Source organism: Garra rufa, chromosome 13 (assembly GCF_049309525.1).
Source record: "Garra rufa chromosome 13, GarRuf1.0, whole genome shotgun sequence".
Classification (NCBI taxonomy): Eukaryota; Metazoa; Chordata; class Actinopteri; order Cypriniformes; family Cyprinidae; genus Garra; species Garra rufa.
Genome location: NC_133373.1, coordinates 30446404 through 30460292, shown reverse-complemented (window position 1 = coordinate 30460292; position 13889 = coordinate 30446404). Strand labels below are relative to the sequence as shown.

The window sequence follows — 13889 nt, the reverse complement described above, 5'->3', positions numbered from 1 at the left end:
GTCTCTCTAGAGAATTCAGAGTCTCTAGAGATGCATATCCTGTCTGGGGGCAGTAAGCTGCAGATTGCCCGCTCACAGCTATCTGACAGTGGCACTTACACCTGTGTGGCATCCAATGTGGAGGGCAAGGCCCGCAAAAACTACCATCTTACAATACAAGGTACAAGATAGCATTATTAAATATTCAATTTAGTTTTTTTACTAGACCAAATTATCATCTGTATTGTGTTATTCAGTCCCACCAAACATCATAGGATCTGAGTTACCTAGTGAGATGAGCGTTCTGCTGAATGACAGCATCCAGCTAGTTTGCCGTGCTGAAGGAAATCCAACCCCTGAGATCCAGTGGCTGAAGGATGGAAAGACACTTAGCAGAACTGCCCAAAAAAACATCAAGTGAGAGCAAATTTTATGTCCAGTGTATGCTCTGGATACTCATTTTTCATAGTATTTTGGTATAATGAAACGATACAAGTCAAAAGGAGTTTAACCTGAGTCTCTTTTTTTCAGAATCAGCCCTGATGGCAGCACACTGACTGTGACAGCCGTCCACACATCTGACAGTGGAAAATACACATGTGTGGCCACCAATCAGGCCGGAGAGGAAGACCGAATATTCAACCTAAATGTCTATGGTGAGTTGTGTCTTCACAGGATCAGTCACTATTAAGAGTGAGAGGCGGAACAGCGTTTTTCGCTACACAACAGTAGTCTTTTCCCAGACATTTGATAGCTGCATGTCTTGTTCCCAGTTCCTCCTCTGATTCAGGGGAACGGGCCTGCTGCCAAGGAACTGACCGCGGTGCTGGACAGCTCAATAAATATCGAGTGTGTAGCTAGTGGTTCTCCGCCTCCGCAGCTCAACTGGCTGAAGAACAGTCTGCCGCTTCCAGTGTCGTCTCAGATACGACTGCTGTCTGCCGGCCAAGTCCTCCGGTAAGAGATCTGACAGGTTTTAAAGATGATGCTCCCAGGGTGGGAAATTATTTTTTAGCCCCCAGCTACACCTTTCTTAATTTTCTTACATTTTATAAGCCATTTGTATTTCAAACATACAGTCAAGGCAAAATTTATTCAGACACCTTCAACATTTCTCACATTATCATCTCACATTATAAAATGGTAATAAAATATGACAAGAACTCAAGAGTTAAACTATGTCAGAACACATTCATCTTGATAATGTCAGATAACTTTGATAAAAAGGTATTTAACAAAAATGGTCAGGTCAAAATGTCTAATCAAAATTTTGGTCCCAAATTTTGATCAATTTTACTGGTAGTCCACTGTATGAAGATACAAAGGAAGATTTAAGTATAATATGTCACAGTTTACTTTATTTTGGAATGCTCACTTACGTAGTTTTTGGTTCGACTGTGTAAGTTAGTAACTCACTACAAATGTGAAATTAAACCAGTGTTATTTTAGTATTATTTACTATATTATCTGTTAATAATTTCAATAAACCTTTCAATTCTCATTTTAATTTTAGTATAAGTTTTAGTAATTTCTATTTATTTAAGTATTTATTTATTTACTAGTTTGAGTCATTTAGTACTTTAACTGAAACTGTTATTTCAAGATATTTATTTCAGTTAGTTGCCAAGGCTTTCTGTTCGATTAATTAGTTTTTCATCTAATGTCTGTATTTAATTTCAGTTTTATTTCAGTTAACGGACATACTTGCAATAGTTTTTGTTACAATAACAACACTGAATTGCACACTTGCACAAAGTACTTAAACTTCAACTGGTGGCAGGTGTTAATATCCCACCCTGAATAGAGCTTATGATTCATAACACCGAATGCTAGTCATCTGATTGTATTTTCGGTGTTAGCATTGCTCGTGCACAGGTTTCAGATGGAGGTAGCTATACTTGTGTGGCCTCCAACAGAGCTGGAGTGGACAACAGACACTACAAATTACAGGTGTATGGTGAGTTAACCTGAATTTCCAAAGATCAAATTTAGGTGCATTTACAGTGAAAACATTCATTTTAATAACAAAAATACAATAACAGTTTCATTTCTTGTGCCATTTTTCTCAGTTCCTCCCAGTTTGGATGGTGCAGGCAGTACAGAAGAAGTAACAGTTGTGAGGGGAAACACAGCCTCCTTTATCTGCATTGCAGATGGGATGCCCAGTCCAACCATTACTTGGCTGAGGAATGGTGCAGCAGTGCCTAAAGATGCTCACCTGTCGCTCCTCAACCAAAACAGCACCCTGCAGATTTCCCATGCACGGGTCAACCACACTGGACGGTACACCTGTACTGCACATAATCAGGCTGGAGACGCAAGCCGCCACTTCAGCCTCAAAGTGTTGGGTGAGACACCGTGTAACAAAACTAAATTACTAGATTGACCTAGACTAGACCTTCTGTCACAGACTCATTGACATCTATCCCTGTTTCTCAGACCCACCACGGATCAATGGCTCTGGTGTGCCTGCTGAGGTCTCTGTGGTTGTGAATCAGGTTCTGGAGCTGGTTTGTGAGGCTGACGGCATACCTTTACCCACACTGACCTGGCTGAAGGATGGGCGGCCGCTCCCTCAGACAGATAGTATACGGATCCTCAGAGACGGCGACGTGCTCAGAGTTGCTTCTGCTCAGGTAGGAACTACAAATGGTGTGCTTCTTGAACATGTCATTTCCCATGTATATACCTTCTTCTGCTGACTGCATGTTTACAAACACATGTAGGTGGAGAACACTGGAAGATACACATGTTTGGCCACCAGCCCTGCTGGAGATGATGATAAAGAGTTTCTTGTCAGAGTACATGGTGAGTCTTAAAAGCAGTTAAGATGTTTTTTACTGTTTCAAACTAAAATGCCACCTCACATAATTTGCTTAACAACAATTTTTGCCAATAGTTCCACCCAACATCGCCGGTGACAGGGGTGTGCAAGATGTGTCTGTCCTGCAAAACAGACAGGTGACCCTTGAATGTAAATCAGATGCAGTTCCACCTCCAACCCTCACCTGGCTTAAAGATGGAGCACCTCTGAAGGTATCCAATAAAAACAAAATTCAATGTAAAAGCCTGGAGAGAGTTACAAAACTTAAAACCCTGATGTGGCAGATGACATTTTAAAAATGTATATAGCAGAAAAAAACACCTCTATGATAAATTGCCTATGTTCCTTGTTGCTAAATGCTTCTGTTAAATGTAAATGTAGACAGATTATTGATAATCATTTTTCTATGGAGTTTTCTATGGAAGCCCATTTCCGCCACTGAATAAAAAAAATTAAAAAGGTTGTTGCAACTTTTTATCTCACAATTTTTTTTTCTCAAAATTCTGACTTTATTCGCAATTACAGGTTATATTATCAAAATTAAGTCATGAGTTATGAAGTCAGAATTGCGAGATATAAACTTTTTTCTCACAAATGCAAGTTTATATCACAATTATTTTTTTCACGCAATTCTGAGTTTGCGAGATATAAACTCATAATTGCAAGTTATGAAGTCAAAATTGTGATATATAAACTCGCAAATCTGACTTTTTTTCACAAATGCGAGTTTATATCTCGCAATTCTGACTTTTTCTCAGAATTGCGTGATATAAACTCGCAATTGTGAGTTATAAAGTCAAAATTGCAAGATATAAACTTGCAATTCTGACTTTTTTCCTCACAAATGCGAGTTTATATCAGTTTGCAGTTTTGAGTTTCTCCGAATTGTGAGATTTTGAGTTATATTTTGAGTTATAAAGTCCAATTTTGAGGGGGGAAATGAGGGGGCGACTGATATGTTCTCAGAATTGTGGGGTAAAAAGTCGCAATTAACTTTTTATTCTTTTTTCAGTGATAGAAATGGGCTTGCATAGATTTTCCTGTTTATACAAGATTTTATTAAAAAAGCTCCCTAAATACAAGCTGAAGATGTTTTAAAATGAAGGAAACTCATTATCAACCCCAAACTTTACCATTCAAAAGTTTGGGGTTGATGATATTCTGTGATGTTTTAAAGAAGAATGGTAATATTCTGAAATGTTACAATTTAAAATATATTTTTCTGTGATGGCAAAACAGAATTTTCAGCTCTTATGCTAAATAGCTTTTGCAATGCTTTCTTCAGATGTCTCCACGGGTGCGTGTTTTGTCCAGCGGTCGTTACCTGCAGATCAACAATGCAGTGCTGGGAGATGGTGCCCAGTACACTTGCGTGGCCAGCAATGTTGCTGGAGAAACCAGACGTCACTTCAACCTTAGTGTCAATGGTGACCAGCAATTTTTACATATGTTCATGTATGGGCTTATGTGTATGAGCATATGCTAAAATAACCATTCTCTTTGCAGTCCCTCCCACAATAAAGGATGGTCCTCAGTCTGTGTCAGTTCATATTAATCAACCGGTGATTCTGGAGTGTGTCGTGAATGGAGTACCCACTCCACGCATTACTTGGAGGAAGCATGGATCCATTCTGGCAGGAAACAACCCCAGGTCAGCACTCAGCAGCACAGATCACAGCTCTCAGTTTTGTTCATGGCAAATAACAACCACCCTATTCATTTAGGTACAGGTTTGGTGAGGATGGTTCACTTCACATCCTCTCAGCACAGGTGACCGATACAGGACGCTACCTTTGCATGGCCACCAACCAGGCGGGCACAGAGCGTAAAAGAGTAGATCTGCAGGTTTATGGTGAGTTTTGAAATTTATGCAGTGAACTCACTGAATCTTAAATGCGTCTGGTGCTTTTCATGTACATGAACACATTCATGCATTTGAAAAAGCGACTTGAATTGCATTCTAGGTATATATAGACGTTTATGCATTTGCATATCAGTGTTTTAAATATCTTGTTTATGAAATATCATAGGAATTGTCCTGACATACAGTAAACACATATGCTCTCTCCTACTTCAGTGCCACCCTCCATTGCCGAGGGTCCTACTAACTTCACTGTGACAGTGAATGTCCAGACTACGCTGTCCTGTGAGGCCACTGGCATCCCTAAACCCTCCGTTCGCTGGACCAAAAATGCTCAAGCTCTTAACACTGACCAGAACCAGAATATGTACAGGTTCAGCCAGGTTTCCTCCCTCTTCTTATCACCTCTCACTGTATCGCCAACCAAATGAGCATTCCTTTTAGTATGAGTCACAGTAGGACCCTGATGATTAATATTGCACAGTAAGACACTTGAGATTCACAATTGCGTCTAGTTGATCAGTTTTCCATCTGTTCTCAGGCTGTTGTCGTCGGGCTCTCTAGTTGTCATCGCACCCACAGTAGAGGACACAGCACTATACAAGTGTGTTGTATCCAATGAAGCAGGCCAGGATAGCCGAGCCATTCAGCTGACTGTACATGGTAAATCCCTATTTCCAAATACAGTATGACATCTGTATGTGAATATCTGGAGGACCTAATGTTTATTTCCCTCTACAGTTCCTCCTTCTATTGCTGATGAGGCCACAGAGCTGGTGGTGAGCAGACTGTCCCCGGTGGTCATCGGCTGCACTGCCTCTGGAGTGCCTCATCCTGTTTTATACTGGAGCAAAGATGGATTAAGACTAGCTAAAAATGGAGAGGGCTATACAATACTACCATCAGGTGGGCTTTATGTAGTAATAGTGTGGAAAAAAATTGAAGTTAATCTGAATGTTGCATTAATATTTCCTTGGTTTCTCTTAGGTCCTCTTGAGATCACAGCTGCAGATCTGAGTCACTCAGGTCGTTACTCTTGTGTGGCAAAGAATGCTGCAGGCACTGCACACCGACACGTTCAGCTCACAGTGCATGGTAAGAGATGTATAGAAACTATAAAACCCATCATGCTTTTAAAAGTGCAAATTAAAGGGATAGTTCACCCAAAGATGAAAATTCTGTCATTAATTACTCACCCTCATGTCGTTCCAAACCTGTAATACCTTCGTTTTTCATTGTCTGTAATTGTTCGTGGCTAATAAGATTGCATATAACAAATTCCCATGTCCGGTTATACATTTATTTCTCTCTTTACCATTTTTGTCACTTGGACATTTTTGTGTTTCAATTATTTATTGTATTTATATTTTTTAGAACCTCCGGTAATACAGTCACACCCTTCAACACTGGATGTGATTTTGAACAACCATGTGACCCTGCCCTGCAGAGCAACAGGCTCCCCTCGCCCAACTATCACCTGGCAGAAAGAGGGCATCAACATCTTTACCACAGGTGAGAACAAATTCTGCCAATGTGGGAATAATTGGCAAGGTTTTCATCTCATTACAGTAGCATTTAAATGAAAATAATTTATTATTTAATATAATCTACCAAATTATATATTGTTATATTGTTATACATTTACATAACATTCAAAAGTTTAGGGTAAGTTTGTAGTGTTTTTTAAAAGTTTTTTATGCTCACCAAGGCTGCATTTATTTAATCAAAATAAATTACAATTTAAAAAAGCTGTTTTCCATTTTATGTATATATTAAAAAATAATTTTAAGTAATGAAAATTGAATGTCACATGATTCTTTTTGTTACCTTCCTATTATTATTAATGTTGAAATCAGTTGGGCTGCTTAATATTTTTGTGTGTGATTTGGATGAATATTTGATGAATAGAAAGTTCAAAATAACAGCATTTACTTGAAAAAAAGTATTGTAAAAATCTTTACTGTCACTTTTGATCAGTTTAATATGAAAGCCCATTTCCAACACTGAATAAAAGATAAAAAACGTAATTGCGACTTTTTCCTGAGAATTGTGATACAAACTCGCAATTCTGACTTTTGTTCTCAGAATTGTATATTATAAACTTGCAAGTGCGAGTTATAAGTCTTGCTAAAAGTCACAGTTCTGAACAGTGAGAAAAAAGTCAGAATTGTGAGATACAATCTCGCATTTGCAAGAAAAAAAAGACTACAAAACTCGCAATTCTGACTTAACTTACAATTGCAAGTTTATGTAATGCAATTCTGATTTTGTATTATGCAATTCTGAGAAAAATGTGAGATGATAACTCCGTTACCTTCTATTTTTTGGTGGCAGAAACATAATTTAATGCATCCATGCTGTATGAAATTATTAATTTCTATTTTAAAAAAATTTACTGAGCACCAAACATTTGAATTTCAACCTAAATATTTTTCCAAATGTAATATTTAGTTATTGTGATTGATTAAATTATTTTTTGCCTTTCATAATCAGGAGGTGATTTTACGGTGCTCCCCAATGGCGGCCTGCAGATCTCCAAAGCCAGAGTGGAGGATTCTGGAACCTACATGTGTGTGGCTCAGAATCCAGCAGGCACAGCACTGGGGAAAACCAAACTTAGAGTTCAAGGTTAGGCTCACACATTGGCTGTGATGAAAATTAAGATTTCTGTGGGAAATTGTTTTAAATTTCAATTTTGTTGCAGTGCCCCCTGTCGTAACATCTGACATCAAGGCGTACACCGTGGCACTAGATGCATCTGTAACTCTGCAGTGTCATTCAGAGGGTTTCCCTATTCCCTCTATCACCTGGTACAAGAACGGGAAGCCGCTGAGTGAGTCGGTGCGGCAGCGAGTCCTAAGCACAGGGGCGCTGCAGATCGCTTTTGCCCAACCTGGAGACACAGGCAGATACACCTGCACTGCTGTTAATGTGGCTGGAACCACCAATCTGGAGACGAGCCTCACTGTACAAAGTGAGTCAAGATGATAAATAAATTTATTGTAAATGAGATGATTTTAATATTGATTAATGCATTGATTTTCTGGTATAATAATGATAATAATAAATAAGCTATGTAATACATAATTTTTTCCCCTTTTCTTCTCTACCTCAGTACCTCCCTCAATCCGTGGAGGAAAGTCAGAGGTTTCTGTGATGGAGAACTCCCAAGCTTTGCTCACCTGTGTGGCAGATGGGATCCCACAGCCTGTCATCACCTGGGAGAAAGATGACGATGCGCTTACTGACAGCACTGGAGAATACACAATCCTGCCCACGGGAGAGCTGCTCATAGACTCTGCACAGGTCAGAGTCCCAATCTTGTAGTCCCAATCTTGGATGTTTGTATTCAAAAAGTCTACATACTGTGACAGTTTTCTGAGGCGTCTCTCTGTGTATATAGACTGAAGATTCTGGGAGTTACACGTGTGTCGGCACCAACTCAGTTGGGCAGGACAGTCGCACCATAAGATTGTCCGTCCACACACATCCAGCCTTCACTGAGCTCCTGGGGGATGTGGCTCTCAACAAGGGAGAGCGCCTCCTGCTGACTTGCGGCGTCACCGGCATTCCTCCACCCAAGATTACGTGGGCATTCAACAACAATATCATACCTGGTATAGATCATCCTACAAATATCCCCAATTTACATCCCCTGTAGGTCAGCACTATTAGCTGTCAATAGACTGTTATTTGAAAATGACAAAAGTATTGTTTATATCCTCAGCCCAGTATGATCATGTTAATGGCCACAGTGAGATGGTGATTGAGCGTGTGAGTAAAGACGACTCTGGCACTTATTCCTGCGTGGCTGAGAACAGTGTGGGATCCATCAAATCTCTGGGATTTGTCTATGTTAAAGGTAGACATTTGAATTTCTGTTGTATGATGACTTTCTCTGCTTGTAACATTAAGTGTGTAAAAACCTGAATCCCTTGTCTACTTTTTCCAGAACCACCAATAATAGATGGAGATGTTCACTCAAATCGCATTGAGCCCCTGGGAGGGAATGCTATACTTAACTGTGAGGTACGAGGAGACCCTCTGCCCACCATCCAGTGGAGCAAAAAGGGCATCAATGTGCAGATAAGCAACCGAATCCGCCAGCTTGACAACGGATCTCTAGCCATCTATGGCACAGTGGTAAACAAACACAGCACACTGTAGTCACAGACACAGCTGCACAACAGAAAAGCATATAAACTGTTCCTCATGATTTACCCAAAAATGAAAGGAATTTTTTTAATCCCTAAGTCTATTGCATGCATAATTTTTTTCTGCTGTAATAATTACAGTTAAATAATTAAAAATAATTGTCAGTTACTTTGACATTTTCTGCATATTTTCTACTACAAAATACTCCACAAACTAAAAAAAGTATTATTTCATATCTTAAAGGAATAATTTACCCAAAAATAAACATTCTGTCATTGATTACTCACCTTCATGTTGTTACAAAGCATAAGACCTTCGTTCATATTTGGAACACAAATTATTATATTTTTGACGAAATCTGAGAGCTTTCTGACCCTGCATAAACAGCAGTGCAATTGACACGTTCAGGGTCCAGAAAGGTAGTAAGAACATAGTTAAAATAGTCCATGTGACATCAGTGGATCAACCACAATTTTATGAAGCTACGAAAGTATTTTTTGTGCACAGAGAAAACAAAAATAACAACTTTATTCAACAAGAACGCAGACTCCTGTGTTAGCAGCATCACGTGCGTGCATTGTGGTACTTTCATAAACGTGCATCAAAGACTGACACAGAAGTGAAGAAATTGTTGAATAAATTGTTGAATAAATTATTCTTATTACCTTTCTGAGCTTGGGAACATTTCAGTTGCATTGCTGTCTATGCAGGGTCAGAAAGCTCTCAGATTTTATCAAAAATATCTTAATTTGCGTTCTGAACATGAACAAAGGATTGTGGGTTTGGAACGACATGAGGGTGAGTAATTAATGACAGGATTTTCATTTTTGGATGAACTATCCTTTTAAAGATCATGCCAAAAAATGTAAAAAATAATGAAGATACCAAGATAAACATTATTTTTTACAATAATTAACATTAACATTCATAAATAATTAATGGGTCAGTTTGCATATTTTGTAGAGTGAAGATGCTGGAAATTACATGTGCGTGGCCACAAATGATGCAGGAGTGGTGGAGAGAACAGTCACACTGACATTACAGCGTAAGTCCACTGTTCAAACCAAATATTATCTTATAAAGTTAGTAATCTGCAGTCAAAGTCACATATAATACTCACACAGGAAATAAAAATATTAATAATAATAATTTTAACATAGTACTTGCTTGTGTCAATGTAATAACATCATTGCTGTTCCACAGGTTCCCCAACCATCACTGTAGAGCCAGTGGAGACGGTGGTTGATGCCGGTTCCACAGTGGTGCTAAACTGCCAAGCGGAGGGAGAGCCTGTGCCTGTCATCGAGTGGTCCCGTCAGGGACGACCACTGTTGGGTAATGAGCGCATCACCACGCTGAATAATGGTTCTCTGCGGCTCATCAGTGCTCAGAAAGAGGACACAGCAGAGTATGAGTGCGTGGCCCGAAATCTATTAGGCTCTGTGCTGGTGCGCGTGACCCTCACAGTGCGAGGTAACTTATACTGCAAGTTTACATTTTAGCAAGTGTTCAGACAGTTATAATGCGGTCAGATGTACAGTTGAAGTAAAAAGTTTACATACACATTGCAGAATCTGCAAAATGTTAATTATTTTACCAAAATAAGAGATATCATACAAAATGCATGTTATTTATTATTTAGTACTGAGCTGAATAAGATATTTGACATAAAAGATGTTTACATTTAAAGAAAATAATGTAAAAATGACCCCGTTCAAAAGTTTACATACACTTGATTCTTAATACTGTGTTGTTACCTGAATGATCTACAGCTGTGTTTGTTTTTGTTTTTTGTTTAGTGATTTGGTTTAGTGAGTTGTTCATGAGTCCTGAACAGTTAAACTGCCTCCTTCAGGTCCCACAAATTCTTAGGCTTTTCAGCTTTTTTTTTTAAATATTTGAAACCTTTCCAACAATGACTGTATGATTTTGAGATCCATCTTTTCACATTGAGGATAACTGAGAGACTCATATGCAACTATTATAGAAAGGTATACACGCTCATTGATGCTTCAGAAGGAAAGACAATGCATTAAGACTTTTTGAATTTGAAGATCAGGGTAAATGTAACCTAACACGTAAGTTTTTCTGTAGGTTCTGAGGGACAGTACCAAATGAAAAATGTATGCAAAATAAGAAAAATGTACACATCTTGATTCTGTTCAAAAGTTTACACCCCTGGCTTTTAATGCATTGTTTTTCCTTCTGGAGCATCAGTGAGCATTTGAACCTTCTGTAATAGTTGCATATGAGTCTCTAAGTTGTCCTCAGTGTGAAAAGATTTTATGGTAAATATAATAAAATAGCATGCATTTTGTATGACCCCTCTTATTTTGGTAAAATAATTAACATTTTGCAGATTCTGCAAGATGTATATAAACTTCTGACTTCAACAGTATTATAATGGGGGATTGAATTGTGTGTGTTTCGCAGTTCACGGAGGCTTTTCTGAATGGATGGAGTGGGGAGCCTGCAGTGTTTCTTGTGGTATAGGAGTGCAGAAGAGGCTGAGACAGTGCAATAACCCATTTCCTGCGAATGGAGGACGTCACTGCCTAGGTTCAGCAACAGAAACACGCAGCTGTCAAGGCAAACCTTGCCCAGGTAAATTAGTTTGTCCACCACTTGTGCTCTACATTGTGAGCATTTCCCTGCATTTTTGAGTAATGTAGTGTAGAGTCATGTATATTCAGTTCTTCATGTTTTATCCATCTCTTTGTCCCAATAGTGGATGGTAATTGGTCCGAGTGGTCTTCCTGGGAGGAGTGCTCTCGTACCTGCGGTCAGGGTAACAGGACTAGGGTGCGGACTTGTAGTAATCCTCCTGCCCAGCATGGGGGCAGAGCCTGTGAAGGCAAAGCAGTGGAGGCCATCATCTGTAGTATAAGGCTGTGCCCAGGTGAGTGGAGGAACATACCTTCTTCTATGCATGGACATATCTGTCTTCATCTGTCTGACTGGCCTCTTATCTGTTAGTGGCGGGGAACTGGGGTGCCTGGTTGCCTTGGAGCCCTTGTAGTAAAACATGTGGCAAAGGGATGCAGACTAGGCTCAGACTCTGCAACAACCCTCCACCCTCATTTGAAGGACCATCGTGTGAAGGACCTGACACACAGACACAAGTGTGCAGTGAGAGGAACTGCCCTGGTAAGCATGGTTGTGCACATCCATTACTTCATGATCAATCAAATCTAGATTTAAGAAACATTTGCTTATCTTTTCTTCCTATCTTCAACAGTGGATGGCAAGTGGTCATCCTGGGTAAGTTGGGGGGCATGTAGTGTTTCTTGTGGAGGCGGTACGAAGCAAAGGACACGTATCTGTGCAAGCCCCACCCCCCAACACGGAGGAAGGCAGTGTGAGGGAAATGACATCCACATCGATTTCTGCAACAATGAACCCTGTCCCAGTGAGTAAAAACTTTTCATATTTTGTAAAAAGCACAGACACATTGATGTAATAAAGAAAGCAAAATATACAAATAATCTCTCTTCATAGTTCATGGTAATTGGGGCCCATGGAACAGCTGGGGCAGTTGTAGCAGAACCTGCAATGGTGGTCAAATGCGTCGCTACAGAACATGTGACAATCCTCGTCCAGCGAATGGAGGCAGAGCTTGTACTGGATCAGATTCACAAATTCAGAAGTGCAACACAGCCAACTGCCCTGGTATAGCACTCAGACATACACTACAGCAGCTATTACTCCAGTTATCAGTGTCACATGATCTTTCAGAAATCCCTGGACCACAAAACAAGTCTTAAGTTAATTAATTTATTTTGTAAATTTCCTACTGTAAATATATCAAAACTTAATTTTTAATTAGTAATATGCATTTCTAAGAACTTCATTTGGACAACCTTAAAAGGGATTTTCTAAAAGTATAATATAAAAAATATAGTACTATTTACTGTTACTTTTGATCAATAATGCAAATTTAACTTGTCCAAAAACCATGTTACTGACCCCAAACCTTTAAATGGTAGTGAATTTTGTACAGCACACAAACACCCACACTCTATAGTTCCTATATATTAATAAATATATGCAAGAGATGCTTAAATTGTAGGTTATGAATGACAAGATTTGAATAGAACTTGAATGGCATTATTTGAATACATTTTTAATGTAACTGATTGCACACCATTCTGTGCTCTGTGTTGTATGTGTGTGTGAAGTTGATGGTAAGTGGGGTTCATGGGAGTCCTGGGGTGAATGTTCAGCATCCTGTGGAGGTGGAGAACGGACACGTGTCAGACTCTGTAACAATCCGTCACCCAGCAACAATGGCCGCCCCTGCCCAGGAGACTCAACACAGTTATCAAGATGTAATATACAGCCATGTCCAGGTAAATTTACAACTTTATTATTGGATTTAAAGGATTAGTTAACTCCTGAATTAAAATTCCTGATCATTTACTCACCTCTATGTCATCCAAGATGATAATGTCTTTCTTTCTTCAGTTGAAAAGAAATTTATTTTTTTGAGGAACACATTCCAGGTTTTTCTCCATATAGTGGACTTTAGTGGGGATTGAAGGTCCAAGTGTCAGTTTCAGTGCAGCTTTAAAGAGCTCTACACGGTTCCATATGAGGAATAATGGTCTTATCTACTGAACCAATCAGTCGTTTTCTAAAAACTAAAAATTGATATACTTTTAAACCACAAATGCTCGTCTTTCATTAGCAACTTCATGCATTTCACATTGAAAAGATCAGGTGTGGCATAGACGAAAGTACTGACTCAGTGTTTACAAAGCGAACATGCACATGAAGTCAAATGCCATTTACAAAAAAAGGTAAAACAACAATGTCGAACGATTTTGAAGTTGGAGGAGAGTTTTTCGCCCTACCTTTTGAACCGAAGTACACAGAACAAACCATGTGTGACTACATGTGTGTAATGCGTGAAGTTGCGGACACTCATTAAATATATAGAAAATAAAAAAATTAAAATTTTAGAAAATGACAGATCAATTTACTAGATAAGACCCCTAATCCTTGGCTGGGGTCATGTAGAGCCCTTTGAAGCTGCACTGAAACTGCAATTTGGACCTTGATCCCCATTGA

The 13889-nt window shown here is 39.2% G+C and overlaps 1 protein-coding gene across 1 annotated transcript in view; it reads left to right on the top strand.

The window, feature by feature from the left end:
* The window catches only part of hmcn1 (hemicentin 1), a 105343-nt gene that overhangs the window by 82115 nt on the left and 9339 nt on the right, over window positions 1–13889 (top strand). Inside the window, exons 63-93 of the mRNA XM_073852725.1 lie at window positions 11–160; window positions 237–396; window positions 511–635; window positions 753–936; window positions 1839–1936; window positions 2049–2327; window positions 2419–2615; window positions 2706–2787; window positions 2879–3015; window positions 4089–4230; window positions 4310–4454; window positions 4528–4655; window positions 4881–5037; window positions 5206–5327; window positions 5406–5570; window positions 5652–5759; window positions 6039–6176; window positions 7158–7292; window positions 7369–7638; window positions 7780–7970; window positions 8068–8281; window positions 8392–8526; window positions 8617–8807; window positions 9783–9864; window positions 10023–10292; window positions 11253–11423; window positions 11548–11718; window positions 11796–11966; window positions 12058–12228; window positions 12318–12488; window positions 12998–13168. Coding sequence (XP_073708826.1) covers window positions 11–160; window positions 237–396; window positions 511–635; window positions 753–936; window positions 1839–1936; window positions 2049–2327; window positions 2419–2615; window positions 2706–2787; window positions 2879–3015; window positions 4089–4230; window positions 4310–4454; window positions 4528–4655; window positions 4881–5037; window positions 5206–5327; window positions 5406–5570; window positions 5652–5759; window positions 6039–6176; window positions 7158–7292; window positions 7369–7638; window positions 7780–7970; window positions 8068–8281; window positions 8392–8526; window positions 8617–8807; window positions 9783–9864; window positions 10023–10292; window positions 11253–11423; window positions 11548–11718; window positions 11796–11966; window positions 12058–12228; window positions 12318–12488; window positions 12998–13168 — 5031 coding nt within the window. The remainder of the gene's footprint in view (window positions 1–10; window positions 161–236; window positions 397–510; window positions 636–752; window positions 937–1838; window positions 1937–2048; window positions 2328–2418; window positions 2616–2705; window positions 2788–2878; window positions 3016–4088; window positions 4231–4309; window positions 4455–4527; window positions 4656–4880; window positions 5038–5205; window positions 5328–5405; window positions 5571–5651; window positions 5760–6038; window positions 6177–7157; window positions 7293–7368; window positions 7639–7779; window positions 7971–8067; window positions 8282–8391; window positions 8527–8616; window positions 8808–9782; window positions 9865–10022; window positions 10293–11252; window positions 11424–11547; window positions 11719–11795; window positions 11967–12057; window positions 12229–12317; window positions 12489–12997; window positions 13169–13889) is intronic.